The sequence below is a fragment of the Halictus rubicundus genome, chromosome 12 (assembly GCF_050948215.1).
Source record: "Halictus rubicundus isolate RS-2024b chromosome 12, iyHalRubi1_principal, whole genome shotgun sequence".
Classification (NCBI taxonomy): Eukaryota; Metazoa; Arthropoda; class Insecta; order Hymenoptera; family Halictidae; genus Halictus; species Halictus rubicundus.
Window position 1 is genome coordinate 11,514,599 of NC_135160.1, and position 21,521 is coordinate 11,536,119.

Consider the following 21,521-nt stretch of genomic DNA (forward strand, 5'->3'; position numbering starts at 1 on the left):
TGTGTCCCCCTCGTCGCGCGCCTCTTCTCACGACTTTCAACCCCCGCGGAGCCACAACCCCCTTTTGCGCAGGCCGGTTCCCAGCGACCAATCCGCGGGCTTTCCACCCCTTCGTCGGCGAGTTAACGCGACCAATGAATGAACGGCCGCGGCGAGGCACGGCGAGGTAAGGCGAGGCGAGGCGAGGCACCGTTTCCACCCCCAAAATGGCTGCGAATTCGCGCGGGCATTAGGCAGCCCGTTCAAAATAAACGGGCGGATTAATTGGAGCGGGGCTGCATCCCCCGTCCCTCTCTCTCTCTCTCTCTCTCTGCGATTCGCGTGGCAACGCTTCCACCTCCAGACTCAGAGGCACAGAGAAGCTCGGCAACGTGCGCTTCGCTTCAGCGTCGCGACGGAGGACGTCGACGACGACGACCACCACGACCAGGAGGACGGTGCCAGGGTCGACGCTGACACATCCGGTCACCAGAACGACGCCGCGCGTCCGCACGTTAGCATGAAACTCGCGTACGCTGCCGACGAGGTGTTCCCGCGCCGATTTACATCGTCAGCACGATCGGTTTCCGCGATCCTTCTGTAATTCAGCCGAGGGTCTGCTTCGATCGTTGTCGTTACGCGGTTGTTCGTTCGGTCAATCCGAGGTCAAGGAGTACCATGATGCAGGAGCACAAGTCCTTTCTCATACGGGATCTCCTGGGGGACGTGCTGTCCGAGAGAGTGCACGGTAAGTACGCTCGGTGGCTGTTCAAGTGGATGATCAGATTCGCGGGTGATTAGGGGACTGCGGGTTTTAACGAAACAGTTAGGAAAATTCAAGGTATTCAACCTTTTGCGCTCGAATGTTCCCTCGGGAGCACCACTGAATGAGCCATTCACAGGCCCGATCGATTTACTCCACTTTTCGAAATATTTTGAGTTTCAGTGTCGAAGCACTCGGTTCAGTCGTATTTCTATTATTTCGTCACGTTTCTACAGTTTCTGTTTTACGGAGTTCATCGATTTGCCGAGTGAGCGGTTAAATACTATTTTTCGAAACTGTGTTGGTAACTGCCTTTGCGTTCGATCAATTGCTGAACGTTCAACTGTGCTACCAGAAGATACACTCGACCTCGCACAGACATAAAAGGGTCGTGTACATGGAAAATATTCTGGAGCGGTTCAAATAGCTTCGAGTGCACAAGGTTAACAATGTCTGTATTCTATTCAACTTGGTAAGATCATTAAGAAAAGAGGAAAGCTTGAAGAAGTCTCTGCTGTTTCGTGCAATTTTTATTTTGCATAAAAATCCGCAGTCCTCTCATTTTTGGTAGCCGGGGGTTGGCACAGTCCGGTTCTAAATATCGACCCCTTGGTCGACGATTTATTTTGGATTTTTTGGACTGGAACCTACTGCGATAGATCCTCGAGTGCCCGAATTAATTTGGAGGACACGGGTGTTCGGATAATGGAGCGGTTGCTTAGTTGCGGTGCTAGATAGAATACCGAGTTATACTATTTGTGGGATCCTACTGGATAACTGAATATTTTTGTTAAAATACAATGAACCTCGTGTTATCGCGCTGGTTGCTCACCGACTACCTAATCGCAACTTCATCATTCGTTCCCGTTCATTAGCCCTACACACATTCAAACACGCTCTGGAATACTAAGTATAACAAGAACAGTATTCACGCAGAAAATTAGAAAAAAGCACCCTTGTCTCCCTTATTGGCTAAATTGTCATTCGCATATACCACCGAGTGACAAATACAGCGAATCTGGACATAAAATTCTCTGCTGTCTTGACTGTCACTATTATAGCACCACACACGACCGAGTACAGTGAATTCTCGATAATTGTCAATAACACGGGTCTTGTCACTGACATATATCGTCCAGGAGACATACCCGAACCGTGTTACGTTAACACTCCTCGGTGTCCGAGGCCTCTCGAGCTTCGTGGCCCCTGGTGGGGATAATTCGGCGACGTTTATCATCCAGGGCTCGGCGACATATATAGAGAATTGGCTGTGCCTTCAAAAATTTGTTTTAAAAAATTGTTAATGAACCTGATCAATTCTAAAAGTGCGAAAAGGGTCTGTCGTCCAAGGTTTAACCCCTGTGCCATTTCCCAAGCTCCCGACGATAAATACCCGGTGAGAAAAATCGAGTATAATGAATTCTCAATATATGTCATCAACACGGGTCTTGCCAACGACATGTATCGTCCAGGAGACATACTTTACATTCCTCGGCGTCCGAGGCCTCTCGAGGTTCGTGGCCCCTGGTGGGGATAATTCCGCGACGTTTATCATCCAGAGTTCGACGGCATGTATAGAGAATTGACTGTGCCTTGAAAAATTTGTTTTGAAAAATTGATAATGAAGCTGATCAATTCTAAAAGTGCGAAAAGGGTCCGTCGTCCAAGGTTTAACCCCTGTGCCATTTCCCAAACTCCCGACGATAAATACCCGGTAAGAAAAACCGAGTACAGTGAATTCTCGATATATGTCAACAACACGGGTCTTGCCAACGACATGTATCGTCCAGGAGACATACTTTACACTCCTCGGCGTCCGAGGTCTCTCGAGATAATTCCGCGACGTTTATCATCTAGGCCTTGGCGACGTGTATAGAGAAATCACTGTATGTACAAAATGGCGACGGTTAACAGGCGATTGTGTACTACTTCCTCAACTTCCCGCACTGTTCAGCTTCGCAAATCCACGGTAGCCAGAAGGCAAAACACAGACGGGTATAGTTCGAGAAATTAAATGGTCGATCGTGTTTTGCGCGGCGACGAATCTCGAGCGGCGATTCCTATGAGAATCAATGGGGAAACTGGAAGTTTTATGGGAGACGAACGGTGTCGCGTGGCCGCCAGCTAGGATCCTCGTTAGGGGGGTGCCCCGCGGCGCGGTTCTATTATCTTTAGCCACGATTCGGAGCCTCGGGGGCGCCTAGATCGGCGCTGACGGGGTGCCCTGGGCCCCCGTTAACGACGATCCTACAGATGGCCCGAGCTGCGGAAGGATTCGTTAGGTCTCGTTAGCGCGAGCTTTCGAGTCGCGCGATTATCGTGTCTTGCTGCGCGAGCCAGCTTTTATTGGCCGGCCGGCCTACGGGACAAGCGTTCCCGTAATTGAGATCGTTTACCGTCCGACCAGAGGCGATTGCGATCCGCACCGTACACACGTCCGCATTGTTCGGGTAATCGACTTTGACGGGAGGATCGACCGATTCGACCATCGGGAGGCCCCCTCCATCCGAAATTGGATTGCATTTTATCGCTGTTTCCGATCGATCACGGTGGCTCTTCGGGTCGAGAGGGTGGTCCCGATCGAACTTCCATTTTTCAGACCGAGACCTACCGGGCATTTATCGTCGGGAGCTTGGGAAATGGCACATTTACAATTGATCAGCTTTATTATCAATTTTTCAAAACACGTTTTTGAAGGTACAGTGAATTCTCTGTATATGTCGCCGAGCAATGGCCGATAAATGTCGCGGGATTGTCCCCACTACCGCGCAGTATACCCCGTGAGGGGCCAAGGAGCTTGAGTGACCCCATCACTGTCCTTTTCTACGTTTGGCGCGGATCGACTCCTGGACGATAAACGACATTAAGACTCGCGTTGCTGACATATATCGAGAATTCACTGTAGATACATTGGTTGTTCTATCGTTCTTAACGTAACAACTATTTATTCGGTTGAATTCGACTAGAAATTGAGTAATTAAGTGACAGTTTAATGCTTATTTAATGCTCTTGATCAGAATAGACTCAGGCACCGTCGTAGAAGGGTTAAGAAAGATAGTTTCTATATATGTTCTCTTAGGAACTTATAACTCGAAGACAATTGTCATAAATAGACTGCGGATCTTTAAGCAACATAAAAATTGCTTGCATCAATTACACAAAACAGCAATGACATTGACGCATCCTTCTTTCCTTAACAATCTTAACCCTTAAATGCATGAGTGGGGTCCGCAAAGGACCCCAGTGTTGGATTTTGTGTTAACATTTTTAGCCGCGCCATTTTTAGTTTACAGAAATTTTACAGTTTTACAGAAAGTTTACAGAAATAAATTGTTGCTGTAATCAAAGTTAGCAAGGAATTAGGTAAGTGAGGTCCTCAATGGACCCCATGTTCCCAATATTTAGTTTACCTATGCACTTAAGGGTTAATATGGTGAAAAAGGTATTGACATTTTTCAAATCCTTTGAATCTTTACACCATTTTAAATGACACCTCATATTTGTCATAAAATCCGCAGTCTATAAGGGTTCCACGTTGCGCGTTTTAGATGGCACCAATTAAGAGTTCCAGGACACTATCGCTCTCTACCTAAATGAACTGTTCGAGGATGGCTCAGCTGTTCAAGGGTTGAAATTCGTTGGCACACAGGTGACTCGGAGGACGACTCCGCCGTTCACTCGGACTCGGAGGACACGATAGACCCTGGCAGCAGTCCTTGCACTCGTTTGGAGAGTCCTCCGCCAGCTTTGTCGCCGTCGCCGGCGGCAACCACGTCCGGCAAGACTTGCGGAACGACCACCGGACCTCCCAGCGGAAGGAAGCCTAGAAGAAGACGAACAGCGTTCACCCATGCTCAGTTGGCCTACCTGGAGCGGAAGTTTCGCTGTCAGAAGTATCTGAGCGTGGCGGACCGCAGCGACGTTGCCGATGCCTTGTCCTTGTCAGAGACGCAAGTGAAGACCTGGTACCAGAACAGAAGGTCATTCTCCAGTCTATTTCGCATAAGTACATGTTCATAAATGTACCGTGGTATCGCTTGACATTCGCTCGATAGCCCTGACCTTTTCGAATTCTCTCCTCGACATTTAATCTCTTAAGCACGCCGCGCTCGTCCTCGACTCTATCTCCCAGGTACGGCGCACAGTGGGCAATTTGGACAAAATCGGATTCAAAATCAAGGAACTTTCGATAGGAATGAGGTAGAGCGATGAAATTTTTTTCAAATGATAGCTGCAACTTTGTAGAATATGGAAAAAATAGAGAGATTGTGGTACGAACGTTTTTTAACCTCGAGAAAATTCGTTAAACGCGCACAAATTCAAGAAAATTTTAGTTTTTCCAATACCACGCGCGGAAAAAATTTTTTTCTAACATGCTGTACATCATTTCCCATAGATTTTTTCCACGCTGATTTCAAATCTGGTCTCAAAATTTGTCTACGACCTCAGGATTTTGCAAAAAATAGATTTTTGTGACAAAAACTAATGAAGTCATTTTTTCGTTGAAATGATTGGATGGTAATAATCTCTCTATTTTTCCCATATTCTACATAGTTTCAGCTTTAATATAAAAAAAATTTCATCGCTCTACCTCATTTCTATCGAAAGTTCTTTGATTTTGAATCCGATTTCGTCCAAATTGCCCACTGTGCGGCGCGCTTGTCCGTAACACTATCTCCCAGGGACGGCGCGCCTGGCCACGAAGGGAATAAAAGCCACTATAGTGGTTCGTACCGTTCAAACTAATGCTTTCCACGGAAGCCACTATAGTGGCTCGGACTTCGTAGATTTGCGATAAGGTAGAGTGACTACGTTACCGACAAAAAATGGTTTCACGTGCCTCAAGTTTTCGTCCTTATATAAGAATATTTTGTCGCTGGTAAAGGGCTCGTTCGAAAGAGGAAGGTTCAATCTAGTGCGCGCTGGTCAGGAGCTGCCGAGGTTATGCAGATATTTGGTAATATAAGCGTTAGAAGTAGGCCAAAAATTGACGATGCGCGTGCCGTGGAATCCAAGCATTTTTATGCCAATGGATGAGTTTTCTGGATGAAATCGAGAGCAGCGCGCGCTAGAAAATATCTCCAGCTACAAATTGAGCTGTATTTTGTCCTGATTCTCTGCGAAATAAAGCCGAAAACTTGAAGCACGTTTCTGGGCGTCGGAATTCATAATATCGATAATACAGAGCAAAAAATGTGACAAGTTCAGTCACAGACTTAACACCCGTCGGATCGAGACCAAGACGCATCTTAAGTCTGTGAATGGAAATTATTAATTGAAAAGCCACGTGACTATCCCGGGCCCGGAGGTTAAAAAGCAATCGGTTAGCTTCAATGGCAGAAGACTTAGGTGTAGTACTGTAACGCTTCATTAACCCTTTGCACTCGAATGGCGACTTTGATGTGCCACTAAGAATTGCCGTAGTATTATCCTTCTCTTATGAAGTTACGAGTGACGAGGAAGTCCTAATCACCGCAATGGTAAAATAAGTGTTGGTGCAAGGGGTTAAAATAGCTTCGAGTGCAAAGGGTTGATATGAGCTAGCTCGTGGTCACGGTGACAGGACCTAATCGGTGGTAGAAAACGAATATCGTCCTTTTGCAGGACCAAATGGAAGCGGCAGAACCAGCTTCGACTGGAGCAGCTCCGACACCAGGCCACCGTGGAGAAAGAGCTTCTGGTTCGCGGCGTGGGTCTTCATCATGGCAGCATAGACGCCTATTGTCCACCGTACAACGCTCAGACCCAAACTCAGAGTCATCCGCCTCCGCCGCCACCGCCTCCAGCACCATCGACAGCTTCGACGGCCGCGTTCCTGTCGACGGCAGCGGCTCTCTTCCGGAACGTCACCTACGTCCACGGATGTCCTCTTTAACCCGCGCGCCGGCGGCTCCAGGATCGTCCTCGCCGGAGAACGGCCGCGTTTCCGGAACCACGACGGCCTCGGTTGCTGGATCTTTGCACCGGACTCGTCGCGAAGATGATCTCGACGATCGACCTGCTCTTCCGCTTCCGGTGCAAAGGGAACGGGGCCCAGTACGGTGACGTCGTCGTGGTGAAGTGCGCGTGAAGACAATGCTCGCCAATCGACAAAGTCGCACGCGTTTTGTTTTGCTGCATGCGGGACAGTGTACATATGTAATTAAGAGGTTCGCTGGGTAGTCGTAGCTCTGGCTCTTTCTGGTTCCGACACGGGGACGCTCGTTAAGGTTCACCCTCGAACGGCAGGCCATAATTACAAGCACCATTCGCTGATTTGTTTGTCAATTTTTTGAAACAGATTTTTGGAGGAACTTCTTGTCTGCTCATTGAACTCCTTGCTTCTTTGATGTCTATAATTTAGAGAGAAAAGACGGAGGTACCCAACGGTGACTGCAACAAGATAGAATTTTATTTCAGTTTAAAGGGAATTAATAACATGCTTGTTTAGCTAACTCAAGCAAGGGGTTAATCGTTAAAAATTGAGTAATTAGATGACGATTTTGATATTCTGGGCCTAAATAGACCCAGGCCCCGCCGTCAGGGGGTTAATCACGCCGGCTGACTATCAGCCGGTAGCGAGTGAGAAAGAGAGAGTGAAAGAGAGAGAGAGAGAAAAGTTCGTAGCTGTGTAATAGAGACGTAGGTAACCGTAATCAGGAGAAAAAGGGGAAACGAAGACGACGGCATTGTTCGTCGGCCGATTTTCGTTTAGAGGATCTAGTTGATTCACGCTCACCGCTGATTATCGATCACCTTCACCAGCTAGTCGACGACCTTTCGCGTCAACCGAAACAATTCTTGTAGATAAATAAATTATTATCGAGCAGAGACTCGGCGTTTTTTGATTACCGTCTCCTCGCGTACGGTGTGCTTCTCTTTAAGTATTCCATCCAAAACAGAAGCCCTCTTTTGTTTGTCCTATGTCCGAGGGTTGAAAGGACAACAAGAAAGAACATTCCCTGAGCAGCCATAAAATGTAGCCGAATTTAGAACTGCACCTAGATTCGACCTAATTTACAAACCATAGTCGATCATCTCCACTAGCATCAATGTAAACAATTTTCTTCTTCGAGACAGGGGTACAAGCTAGACCAGACTCACAGTATTTTTCTTTCTGAAAGTACATAATCACAGCATAAATAATCAATTGACATCAATAATTCTGCAAGTATTATTCTTTCTCAAAGCACACGGCGGTCAAACCTAAATGGCCATCCAAATTAGGCTTTTTCCCCTTCGTTTTGTATCTTTGTTTAACCAACCAGGGCCGCACCTGAGTGCAGGCATGCCTCGGTAACTGTCGCCCTTCGTTCAGCATTTCATTTAGCGTCTACGAGAAGTGGAAGACAGAATTTTGTTTACCTAGACTTACAAGTGAATTTTTGCATTAACGTGTTCGATCTAGCTGCTAGGATCATATGTTTTAACATATCAATTTTTATGTCGTTGAATTTACTTTAACGTGTTCAATCTAGCTGCTAGGATCATATGTTTTAACATGTCAATTTTTATGTCGTTGAATTTACTTTAACGTGTTCAATCTAGCTGCTAGGATCATATGTTTTAACATGTCAATTTTTATGTCGTTGAATTTACTTTAACGTGTTCAATCTAGCTGCTAGGATCATATGTTTTAACATGTCAATTTTTATGTCGTTGAATTTACTTTAACGTGTTCAATCTAGCTGTTAGGATCACATGTTTTAACACATCAATTTTCATTTCATTGAATTTACTTCGATTTTATGGAACTCTTGAGGCTGCCGGCTTGCCACTGAAAGTGTCAAGGGAATAGACCACGAACGAGTTTATTTCTGACAATTTGCAAAACTTTTTCAGTGAAAACTCTCTCCGAACTACAGCGACGTTTATCGAGACGACACTGCAGCGCTGAGCGTCCGATTTATGTTGCCGGGAGCTTCGCCATTTTCGGGCAGCGTTGATTGTAGACGGATGCAGACCGCAAAAAAAAAAGAGAAAGCGAAAAAGCGGACGGAGATTTTTGGTCCGACCGGACAACGATAGTAACGAGTGGCGGGCCGGGGATGCGAATCCACGCGTGACAATGGGCACGTGGCCAGAAACAGCGATCCGCGAGCCCCGGCAGAAAGTAATTGGCTGAAACCGATACAAGTCGAGTGCCGGTGCCACTCGTGGCTGGAATTGGCTGGCGGATTTAATTGAACGGAATCGACAGGAAAGAGAAACATGTGGAGATGGAACGAGAGGAGAGGAGAGCGGCCGATATCCACGGAGAAACGGTTCCGATTGTCGCGGATGATTTTTTCGCGGCGCGGGCAAACTCTCCCCGTTAATTGGACTAGGAGAGATAGAAAAAAAGAAGAAGAAGAGAGAGAGAGAGATAGAGAAAGAGAGACAGAGCAACGAAGAGGAGCAGCTCTGCAGGAGAGAGAAGTGTACGATCTCGTTACACGGATGATTAGTCTACATTACGCGAGACACGCGGAAACAATCTCCGGGTAACGACACCGTTAATCACTTTCCTTTGGCTCGCGTTCGCCGATACGAGAAGAGAGAGAGGCAGAAGGGTCTCGAGGAGAGAGTGCATCAGCCACGGGAAATTGAGTTTCTCTGAAAATTTTCGATCGGCACGAGTGTCTCGCGATTCGGCTCCAGCATCATCGGCTTTTCCAGCCGACGAGATCACTCTCTTTGACATCTCGTCGAACGCTCGCGAAGACGCGATACACGCGAAACCCGTCCCCGAGTTACTCGAGTTGCTATATTATGTTTTCCGGCCGAGAGGAAAAGGAAAAAAGAAGAACGATCGATCCCGTTCTTTTAATACCACTTATCGCGAATCGCCGCGACTCGTCGGCGTGTTGAAGCCGCGCGAAAGAACCCGCGTTCTGCTCGGAGGAACGCATTATTATACGCGGCGTCGTGAACTCGCGAGCCTCGCTCCAAGAGGAGCGGGGAGAGACACTCCTTTCGAGCTCATTCAGGATGAAATAAAGCAGGAGAACGCTCCGCGCTCGTTCCTCGAATCGCGAAAAGGAAGAAAGAGGACAGACACGGTGTTGCCGAGCGTGAAACCTAGGAGAAATTCTTGCGACCCTCGGCAACTCCATTATTTCGCTTTCACTCGCGAGGAGGAAACGAGCGGGCCTCCCTCGCGCGTAATTACTTCGGCATAATGAATCGCGTAATATTCGTAATAATTCCGCGGCGGACGAGCATTGTCCTCGCTCTTCCTTGCTTCTAATTTCGTGTTTTAACGCGTTCTTGACCCCGCGATTTCGTTACGGGAATCGGTACCATACGCGACGGATACATCTTTCTACCTCGATGTGTTGCCATGAAAAACAACATTTCATTGTTTAGATCAGTCCTTCACGAGGATCCCTACCAAGTATCGTCCCATCAGTTCGTGCCGCGGACATGTTTATACTCTTCGCGGTGTGTTGTACAAACACAGAGCGATAAGCGACCGAATGGGCTGAGTTTCATCTTACGGCGTGGTCAAACTAATTAGTTATAAACTAAATAGTTCAAACTTATGCTTTCCACGGAAGCCACTATAGTGGCGTATAGTCTTCTTCTTTCTTCTTCCATCTTTCTTCTCTCGAGGACGCACTCGTCGCAGTAATTTCTGACGAAATACAGCATCGTGCAGTTTCATTCTCCTCCACACAGTACTGATCCGACTCCTTCTCACATCCAGAGGTCCCTACAATTAAAAAATTCGCTGAAAGGAGAACGATTTCACAATGAGACTGCTGTTGGCTTAAAAAATCGTTTGGAATGTCTCATCTGTGATGGCTGCCGATCAAGATCAACTCTCTTTCCCGCCGCAGCAGAAGGTAAGACACATGTCCTTGTAGTGTTTCCTCGTTTGCGAAGTCGAGGACGCTTTGATCGTGTAAACGGCCGCGTTTTGCCCGTGAATGACTAGGTTCTGCGCCCGGTCCCGCCCCCCGATCAGCTTGGATCGATGTACCCCCGGTGGATCCACTCGTCGAAGAGTCAAGGACTCGAACGAGATATCCTGGGACACGAGTGGCTTGTCGCGTGTACTCGGCCACGTGCGCATTGTCGCCGGGCGGATGGATCGTGTGCGCGCGTGCATACGTGCGTAAGTCGTGTTGGCACTTGGACACGCGCCTTCTTATCCCTCTTCGGCCGTCTCTCCCTCCGCTACCCTCCGAGAGGCGGCGTCGTTAAACACTTGACGGGGTGCCTGGTGCACGCATCCTCCTTTCGCGTCCTTCGAGATCGGCGCGACGACTGCGAAAATCCGGATGCGATCACTGAGGAAACCTCGGTCGGAATTCTACACGTTAACTGCCACGTCACCCATATGTGGGTGACGGAATTATTTGTCCAGGTTTTAAAATGAATTTTTACGTTAATATATTCATTGTACCAAATTCGATTAGGATCTGTAAAATTGGAGAAAGTTGGAGGACCACTCAATATCATACATTTAATAATTTCAATTTTTATTTCATTGAATAGCTTACTTTTTATGGAAATTTTTGAGGTTTCTAGTTTGGCAGTTAAAGTGTTAATAAAGTATTGGCGCAGCTGGTACCGCTCGGCAACGGCGTCGGTACGTTGTGCTGACTCTAAGAAACATTTCAAAATTAGTTACGGATTATTAGGTACGATAACGTCGAAATCGTCAAGAAGTTATTGTAATATCTGTACATATCACGACATAACGCCGACCATACAAACTGACAATGTATGCTCGTCCCCGGAGGGATCCCTTGCATTCCTCTGCAACCGTGTGCAGGGTGTTGAGATGGGAGAGTTTCCTTTCGGGGTTCCGACGGTTTTCCATCCGCAGTCGGTCGAAGCTAAGAATAAAGAACAGTTTCAGTTTAAATACCGTGTACATTCGATCACAACCCATTTGCAATATTAACGTGTAGCGATTAGCAATATTAGTGCTGCACACAAATCAGTGCCGCATGCTGCAGAGGACCGGAAGAACGAAAATCGAACAGTAGTTTTATCGTAAGATCGGTGACGATCCCCGGTGCCCTTGAGGATCCCAGAGAGCATCGATCATAGAGGATCGAAGGGAGGCAGCGAAAGGACGAGAAGGAAGACGGACCACCGATGTAATTCTAATTCCTGGAGGGGGGAAAAAAGCGGCGGAGTAATTGCTGGAGAAACTGGAGGAGGGCGGGCGGGAGAGGGAGGGAATGATGGCTGACTGCACGGCGGTACGCGAAAAGGGATCGCGGCTCCGTTGGTGGAAGGTAAAAAGCAGAAGTGAAAGGAAGAGGAAGGGTAGCTGAATGCGCGTGTGTACGTGGACGTGTGAAGGGAAAGACGAAATCGCGGGGAGGAGGAAGGGCGTAGAGGGGCGTGGAGGGACGGGTAGGAAAAAGAGCGAGAAAGAGCGGAAGAGAAAGATGGAAGGTATGGGAGGGGTGAAGGGTGCAAGGCGCAGGGCGCAGGGCACGGCGAGGGCCGGGCCGAGTGTAACGAAGCTCCGACTTTTTAATTGGAATATATTCAGAAAGCGGAACGCCTTTTCATTCGCGGGGCTCGATGCACTGAATACAGCCTGAATCAACGCGGAATCAACCGCGCTTGCAACGAGCCTGCTGTGCACCTGCGAACCGGGCCGCGTCTCTGCATTTATACGTAACGGATGCAATAGCGGCCGCATAAAATAACCCGCGAAAAATCGTGTGGATCTTCTCATCCTTCTCTCACCCTCTCTCTCTCTCTCTCTCTCTCTCTCTCTCTCTCTCTCTCTCTCGTTTTCTGCCACGACTCTCCACGGACGTATAATCACCCTGAAAATACGATAAGCGCGAACGGACTGAGGAAACCGCGGAGAGGTTCGTTTACATCCCAGACTATCCGCCGACGATTCCATCCGCGACCGACACTGTCATTCATCGTAGAAACATCCTTTATCCCGTGAAATCGTCCCCGCTCCTCGTAGACTTCCACTTTACCCTGCCGCTACCCTCAATTATTTCACCCATTTTTGTTTCGGGTTACTGTAATCCGAAAAAGAAGAACAGGAAATTGCAAGTATTCCGTGCTATTCAACGATCTCCGTTCCTCGCTTCTCCGACGTGCGCTGCTCAAGAAATAATTGCTCTCGATCGTCTTTCTTCGGAAAAATTTATATTCAAGATCTACTGATATTGTTCACAGAATCGAAAATTTAGATTAGTAATGTTGAGACGCAACGTAACGCGAGACCCACGAAAGTGCGTCTGGAATTTGACACCGAGTCCCAAACACTTCGACCACCCGACTGGAGGCAATAAATTAGCCTAAGAGTCGAAGGCCCTCGAGCCCGAAGCGACGGGACTCTTTCCGGCGCCATAACATTAACAATGACAGCATCTGGACCATTTCTACAGCTCACCCCCAAGTTTCTCCCACTATTCCTTACCACCTCCTAACTTTCACATCCTTTAGAAGCATCTTTCCGTTCTTGTTCTTAGTCTTCAGCCAGTTCTCGCATAAGCTTCACCGTTGTACAGTCGTTCTAACTAAAATACAAGTTACGGTTACCAACAAGTTGTCCAGCCGTTCTACCGCTCATCAAAACACCTCACCCTTTACTAATTACCTTTTAACGCACTATCGGCGGATCGGGTATTAATACCTTTTATGCGGAACGTACGCTAAGTGTTAGTAAAGCGTTTACCAATGCTTGTTTTTTTTCATGACGTGTGAGTCAAGCTAACCAAGTAACCAAGCAGGAGTGACAGACGTGAGAAAAGTCGGGTTTAGTGATCTCTTCCATCCACGCACGTACAAGTAAGCTAAACAAATAACTAAATAAATAAAAAAGAAAAATGAGACATTCAAATTTGATTTTAGGGAAAGTAGAGCTCTCGTCTCCTTCTTATTCTCTCCTGATTGTTGCGTTTCGTTCATCAATGTATAGTTCTCTATCGTTCTGAAACGTGTTGAGTAAAATTACGAATGTGTTCCTCATTTTACCTGCATTTCAGAAAATGGAAAAGCATTTCGAATGGGAAACAGGAGACCGAAAACGTCTCTTCCTCTTTCCGCAGCACTACCTCTGTGTCACCGTGTCTTTCCATTGTTTTCCCTCGTTGAGCACGAGCGGTTTAAATGTCGTGGACCCGCACGACGCCTTTCCCGTGGATTTATTCGCCGCGGAAGGGTCGCAACACCTATCTATCGCTGTGGAAAGGCAGCGCTCCGGCTTAATGGGCTGTTTGCTTGCAAATTGCGGTATCGCTAAAGGGCAGCAAACAATTCACAACTCGTTTTAACTTCCACGTTTCAATTCCAAGATGCTTCGAGTCCCTCCAGCGCGCGTTACATTTGCATAATTGTCTCCTGTTCTCTTTTCCCGTCCGTGAAAACCGACTTCTGCCTTCCCACCCAGCCTGGTGCGCTGGTATTTTCGCGGCGTTGTCATCGTAGCTGCTTATTCGCGAGCGTGATAGCGAAACAGTTGCTAAAAATAGATACGATACTTGAAACTCTGTAATTAGCGTTGCTGTGTGTTGAACGAGATACTTTTATCCGTATTATAAGAAAAACAGGGATGAATGTATTTGAAATTGCAAAAAGAAACTGCCCCGGGTGAGGATCGAACTCACGACCTTAAGATTATGAGACTTACGCGCTGCCTACTGCGCTACCGAGGCCATGCTAACAATTTTTCTATCCATTTATTAATGTCAGAGTTTATCGTACACTGATAAATACAGAAATATGCGATTAAATTCTCTCTGAAAAATTATATTCGCACAATGATTCTACCGTAAATACGGTTGATAAATGCATAGGTTCTCCATCAAGTGTAAAACCCTAGATGTCGCCACATTCCGAGCAGTTATGGAATTCATTCCTGTAATTAATATCCATTTCCATTTTAAATAAAATAAATACTTTCTGTATTTTATAAATATGATTCAACGTTACTTACAATCTAACTGTCCAACGTGATAATAGTAGATTTTCACCAAACTAGCTAAAAATTTCACAATACCTCAAAAGTGAACCCTTGGGGCGATGCTTACATCGAGTATAATCATGTGGGAGTGTTCGCGGGTATTCGTCTTTATTCGTCGGTGGACCGTCAACCGTCCTATACCGACGTTCGCGAGCGAGTGTCGATCGCATGCCTTTGACCGACCGATTCTCCCTCGCGTCAGTCGATTGTTTAGCAGATGGCGACCGTCCCCGAAGCCGATCTTCACGTGTTTCGCTGCGGCTTTCCGAGGACGGTCGCCGCCGCGTATACATTGTATGTTGTCGGTGGTCGGCGTGCTCTTTGCGCGGGCCGCCACAATCATAATAAAAAGATGACAAAATATGCATCGTACAAAAGGATGACGAGACTTTGAGGATCTATACAAATAAAAATATACATTCGCAGAAATATCCGCAGTCTAGTGATCAATTACAGTAATTTTCGGTTAAAATTGGCTGAAGGGCAATTTGCATCCCTTTGTCCAGCTAGGTATTTTCTTACTACTTTTTCTTAGAACTGTAATTTGTCGGACAGTAGTGACTAGAGATTTTATTTCCAACCTATTGCACGTGCTCCGACATCCCTCGTAATTGTCGATACATGTACAAGGGGAATCATCGACGTCGAAATCTATAATGTTGCGGAGACGGATGCCTGAACTACCAGGATAACAGGACTCGCTAGAGCAGGACTTCCACCCTGGACGAAGGGTGAGTTTTCTAGGTACCCTGGTAGTCTGGTCCGCATTCACCAACGCACAGGGATGGGAACTGTTATTGTATCGATTTCGGCCCTTGCAACGGCTGTACAGTACAAATGATTCGTTCCCTTCTGACCGTGTGGACTTAGAGTTCACTAGATTCTATGTACGATTTTGGACGTGTACTGAAAGGACACGTATAAATGGAATCCGTGAACCGTGTATTCGCTAATTAAATATCCGTGTTCTTAATACACGTGTGATTATGCATTCTATTCTGCGTGTACATACACGGATATTCGAGTATTTTCATAAGCGGGATCCGTTCGGCTAGTTCGAGTCCCAGCAGCTGATTTGTTTTTGTTTTTTGATCGGATTCTTTTGGACTGTTGATGTTAGAGGTCAGACCCAAGCGAGACAGCAGTAAATTGACGGTCAACTGTTACGTCACCGTGGATTAAAATACAATTGCCAATGTAAATACACGAATATACGTGAAATTAATATACACGGGTACCCGTGTATTTAACACTACTCAAATTTGTTTATTACACGGGAAATAGAGACCTCTAAGCATGGACCAATGTAAATCTAGCAGTTTGGGCGTTTTGCCGCTACGTCAATTGGCGTTGTACGGACCCCTTGATCGAACTTCGGATTATTGCCACAGGAGGCGCTGTTATCATTCACCCAATTACCACTGTCGGTAACATTTGTCTAACAGTTTGAGCGTTTTGCCGCTACGTCAATTGGCGCTGTACGGACCCCTTGTCTGAGCTTCGGAATATTGCCACAAGAGGCGCTGTTATCATTCACCCAATTACCACTGTCGGTAACATTTGTCTAACAGTTTGAGCGTTTTGCCGCTACGTCAATTGGCGCTGTACGGACCCCTTGTCTGAGCTTCGGTATATTGCCACAAGAGGCGCTGTTATCATTCACCCAATTACCACTGTCGGTAACATTTGTCTAACAGTTTGAGCGTTTTGCCGCTATGTCAATTGGCGCTGTACGGACCCCTTGTCTGAGCTTCGGAATATTGCCACAAGAGGCGCTGTTATCATTCACCAATTACCACTGTCGGTAACATTTCGTTAACAGTTTGAGCGTTTTGCCACTACGTCAATTGGCGCTGTACGGACTCCTTGTCTGAGCTTCGGAATATTGCCACAAGAGGCGCTACTTGTCACAAATGGCGCCATTTTTAAATGTTACGGAGTAAATGATTCTTGCGTTGATTTACATTATTCCTTGCTGCCAAAACGGATAATCATTTGCTCCGTGCATATAATATCTTTTTGTAAATTATACACATCCTTTTTCACTAAATGAAAATAGGAGTTGAAAGGAGGGCTTGTAATGTTTCGAAATATGGAACTGATGTGCAAGCGGATATAGGAATCATGAATAATGTATAGTCTGATATTTAATTATGGTAATTTATTTGATGTTACACACCTTCGTTTAATTGTACAGACACTAACGTCTGCAATATGTATAGATATTTCAATTAGAATGTGTAAACATAAAGCATGGCGACGTGTCAAAATGGCCGAACTCAACAAAGAGCTGAACGAATATCTCCTGAGCAATAAAAATGATAAACAATATAAAATCACGGTGCCATCGGTGACATTACCAAAAACGAACATTGGAAAATGGTTCGGAAGAAATGGCGATGGGGAAGCGGAAGAAGCAGGCTGGATACAAGGGACACAGAAGGAATGTTGCCCTAGTATGGTTAGTATACTTCCTAGACGTAACCTTAAACGTCAAATATTCGTTTGATAGTGTATAAATAAATGATAAACTTCTTTGTTGACAGTCACGGATGCAAAGATTGATCGCATTCGTTGTATGTTTCGGCATGGGTATACTTTGTTTCTGTCTGTCAGCGATCTATATACCGGTTCTATTGCTCAAAGCTAGGAAATTTGCGCTCCTGTACACACTAGGAAGTGTATTCTTTCTTTCAAGGTATGCGCAACATTTAGACCAATCGAAATAATTGAGTGTAACAACAGAAACGTTTAACTAATTTCCAATCAAATGTATTTTGTAGTTTCTGCTTTCTGCTGGGCCCTCTAAGTTATATCAAATCCTTATTTACTGCTGAAAGGAGATGTTTCACAGTGTCCTATTTCGCCACACTAATTGGGACACTTTATTTCGCTCTCCATTTACAGTCTACGCCTTTAACAGTACTGTGCGCTGTCCTACAACTGATAGCTATGTTGTCATTCTTAGTGAGTCACATACCTGGAGGTACCAAGGGTTTAATGTTTTTCACAAGAATGTTCAAGTCTTCTGTGAATTCTACGTTACCTGTATGATACTATAGTTACTTAGGTGTATCAAATATACATACGTGAGATTAACACTGTAATGTTCATTTTGCATTTACAAAATATAAAGATTTTATATGCGAGTGACAACCTGTTCATAAAAATGTTTTATGGTAAATAGAGTAAAAATCATTACGTCGAAAAGACTGACACTTCCACACTGATATTAGTTCTGTCATAAGAAACGGAGGCTACAAAGGTCATGGACAAAGACTTAGTTCAATTGTGGTTATATAAGTTTTGTATATAATGTATTCATATGTATAAAAAAACTTGCATTCTGTATTCTTACATTTATGTACATTTTATATAAATGATACGGTCTTGTACAATTGTATTTACATATTTCGTATTTATTGTAATTCAAAATAAAAATTATTAGCTCCAATTTCTGAGATACAAATACATTAATATTACTTGATTACTTTTTTTTCTGTTTTGATACTTTCGTAGCTTTCACGCGATTGCTGTTACCTTGCAATCGTTTTACTTTCAATGGTAAATAGGTAATGTTTGCAACATTTTTGTTTAAATTGTAATCTTTTCGTCTGTTATTTGTATTTTTATGAATATTTATATATCGCATGTGTTTCTTAATACTCGTGTCGTACTCGTCGGAATCGTAATTGCTTAGGGAAATAAAATCATTGGTCTCCGTTTGTTGTGTGGTTGACTTATTGTTGGAACTAATTGTTGCATTTGGAGGAATAAATGCTCTCTCCTTGCGTGAAGACCTGTACTTATATACATCCGTGGATAACGTGAATTTAATAGATTCAGAAGCATCTACCTCTGGCTCATTCTCCAAACTTATCATGCCTTCTTCGGCTATTGTCTCATCCAAGGGTTCTTCAGAATTCTTAAATAATTGAAGAGAATTTTTTGGTAAAGGTATATCTTTGAAAACATCGCATATTTTCGTATAGAGTTGATGAAAGTGATGCTCTGGTGACTTTGCAACAATATGCTGGAAATAAAACAATATAAATGTCATAGAATGAATAGAATATTAACTAGATAATTAATTGTTTGTACCTTAAGAGCACATGCAGCAGATGCAAACCCAATAGCATTTAATACCGTGGTTTTAAAGTTGGGTAATATCACTATGGGTATCTTCTTATTCTGTGCCATCATAATAATATGTTTCACTAAAAGCTGCGGGTCAATACCAGCATCCATTAACACACAGGAGACAATATTTTTCTCCAATGATCTTGTAATAGCATTCAAACCCAGGACAACTGAATTTCTAAAAGTAGGAACAGTATAAAAATGATGAAATATTGCTTGATACATTCAAAACAAGTAGTTACAATATTTCAGTATCAGGAACATGTTCTTGCTTCTGAAGTGCTTCCAGCTTGACTTTACTTCGCTCCTCTTTGCTCATTTCTTTCAGCTGAGACCAAGGAATCGTACGGCTTGGACGTTTTATAGCTGGCATCAATCTACAATTAATCGATTACAATTTTCTGTAATTGTTTAATATACATTATATGTATACCTTCTTTAACTTACTTTCTTAAAAGCTGCTCCAATTGCGAACATTTCTGTGCTTCTCTTACAATCGGCCTACAGAATGTAATTCGTGACTAATTACTTACGACAATTTATTTATGTGAAATGTCATTATTATTAAACAGAGACCTACCAAAAATTGTCTTGCGGTTGTGCTAGAACGTTTCGCAATCCTTTGGCAGGTGTCTTTTTCGCTGACAGACTGTGTTTCTGCTGTTGTTTCGTTAATATCGGTGTATTCATGGTGATTAGACTATAAATTCAAATGTATCGATATAGGTTATGTTTTCCTGTGGACACATGGACATTATTTACATATATATATAGTTTAACTGCCAATGCTGCCAAATTTGAATCATTCCACGCGCACTACCTTCGCGCTTAAATTTGTTTATGTTTACGTTTTTGTAATTTAAACGAACAACAACGAAGGACGTCCGTCATTTAAAGGCTCATATAATCCCAGACTAAGAGAACGTTCAAGTGACTTCATACAGTGACAGTACGTGCAATTTTTACGTTATAACACAGGCATTGATTTCTATTAAAATTAATCAAATATGACAACAATTAAGGCACATTCTGCTTCAAACAGTCAACAAACATTCAAAGAAGATAAGGATGCAACTAATCATTCGAAACTCGATGTGTTGAAGGAAAATATACCTCTTGTCAAGAAAAGTGCAGTTCCCATTTATTCTGCTAAAAACATAGATAAAAAATTAGGACAAAATCTCACCTAGCAAATGCAAAACTGTTAAATATGCGAGCCTGAATATCGCTAATAAAAATTCTGCAAACTGTTGTAAAATTCCCAGTGCGAAACTGCTTTAAAAAAATACATGTTCTCTAGATGAGAGACATTTGAAATGTCTAGGACCTAAAACGGTAGAAGAAAATGAATGTATGAAAAGATTATGTGATAATTTGGAAAGTACAGAAATAATAGTACCTGAGAATGGTCTGAACGCGAAACATCGTTTGTCTGAAATGTTGTACACCGATAGAAACGAACTTATGCATTTCAAATGCAAACTGGAAAATTTAGTAAACACAGAAGAAGATCTAAGCAAGTGGAAATCAATATTAACATATGTAATGGAATTGTTGTCTATACCACAAATTACGATCTCGCAAGCTGACATTTCCAAAGAAACAGAGACAAATGCTAAAATAATGTTGGATAAAGAAATTCAAGCAGAAACTTGTAAATTAGAACAACCAATGGTGGAAAATTCAAAATTTCAGGATTCGGAGTTTCTGAATAGGAATGATAAGGAAAACGTTGCTGTTGGATGTACAGATTCATTTCCTGATAACACAGACGGAAGATTCCAAAGTCTAGAGAGTCAATTGAATATTCAACATACGGAATCTTTAAGAAACACCCTTCCTTGCAACATATGCTCGTCATTCAAAAGTACAATCAGAAATATTCGTTGAAAGAGTAGATGAGCTTGAAGTCAACCATGAGCTTTCAGCAAATTCTGGATGGTAAACTTTTGTATAAGAACAATGAGTAATTAAGGATAGAAATCATTCTATTTGAATTTGATTCTTCCATAACTAAGTTTTTATAAGTAACTCAAATCTCCGGTGTCCTATTGAATTTAAATTCTAGACTGGAAGTTCCCGTTCTAAATTGCAATTATACTTCCTTGAAAATTATATCTTGAACTGTAAAACAATCAAGTTTCCAATGATTTTATCTTTTATAAATGTATTGTTATTAATTTATACGCATGTAATATATAAATGTGTTATTAGTAAATAAAGATGTGTAAATTTCTCCACAGTGTGTTCGTTGAATAACAACATAAAGATTTATTGCGACATTCGTTCTATATTCGTGGTCGTGAAATAATCACGACCGTGATCGTGATTCTGCGATCACTGTGATAAATCACCGCGAGTGATTTTGAACGCCATCTCTACACATGGTACATGGTACATCCATAAATCATAAAGACAACTATGGATGTTCCGTTACCTTATGAAACATGACAAACGCTATAAAACGGTGGTAATATGGAACTAGCGTCCAACCCCTTTTAATAGTATCCAGTAATACAAGTTGTCTGACCGGTCATGGTATGCCAGGGGCTACAGAAATAAAAATATTCAAAATATAATGTATTGTCATATTCGAAGAACCATGGTATATTAAGGCTATTTTTGGCACTTTATATATATGCTTTTTTTTTTAATTTATACTTTTGCATTACCTAGGAAAGTCAAGAATCCTAATGAAAAAGAGTGAAGAATAGGATTTCC

The 21,521-nt window shown here is 43.8% G+C and overlaps 3 protein-coding genes and 1 non-coding gene across 4 annotated transcripts; 2 read left to right on the forward strand and 2 right to left on the reverse strand.

The window, feature by feature from the left end:
• The first annotated feature begins 410 nt into the window (after window positions 1-410).
• On the forward strand, window positions 411-7,545 carry LOC143359519 (homeobox protein GBX-1). The gene is made up of 3 exons (XM_076797492.1): window positions 411-727; window positions 4,392-4,722; window positions 6,347-7,545. The coding sequence occupies exons 1-3, from the start codon at window positions 658-660 to the stop codon at window positions 6,615-6,617; spliced, it is 672 nt and encodes a 223-aa protein (XP_076653607.1). The 5' UTR covers window positions 411-657; the 3' UTR covers window positions 6,618-7,545.
• A 6,734-nt stretch (window positions 7,546-14,279) lies between these two features.
• Trnam-cau (transfer RNA methionine (anticodon CAU)) lies at window positions 14,280-14,352 on the reverse strand. Its single transcript has one exon. It is a non-coding gene; the product is annotated as a tRNA-Met (tRNA).
• A 2,344-nt stretch (window positions 14,353-16,696) lies between these two features.
• LOC143359566 (uncharacterized) lies at window positions 16,697-17,805 on the forward strand. Its single transcript, XM_076797572.1, has 4 exons — window positions 16,697-16,816; window positions 16,883-17,121; window positions 17,207-17,358; window positions 17,444-17,805. The coding sequence occupies exons 1-4, from the start codon at window positions 16,792-16,794 to the stop codon at window positions 17,712-17,714; spliced, it is 687 nt and encodes a 228-aa protein (XP_076653687.1). The 5' UTR covers window positions 16,697-16,791; the 3' UTR covers window positions 17,715-17,805.
• Window positions 17,806-18,146: 341 nt separating this feature from the next.
• Window positions 18,147-20,021, reverse strand: LOC143359565 (uncharacterized). The gene is made up of 6 exons (XM_076797571.1): window positions 19,621-20,021; window positions 19,381-19,537; window positions 19,248-19,301; window positions 19,043-19,177; window positions 18,762-18,978; window positions 18,147-18,693 (listed from the first exon to the last, which is right to left on the reverse strand). Exons 2-6 carry the CDS (start codon window positions 19,488-19,490, stop codon window positions 18,148-18,150), a joined length of 1,062 nt encoding a protein of 353 aa, XP_076653686.1. The 5' UTR covers window positions 19,491-19,537; window positions 19,621-20,021; the 3' UTR covers window position 18,147.
• Window positions 20,022-21,521: the final 1,500 nt, after the last annotated feature.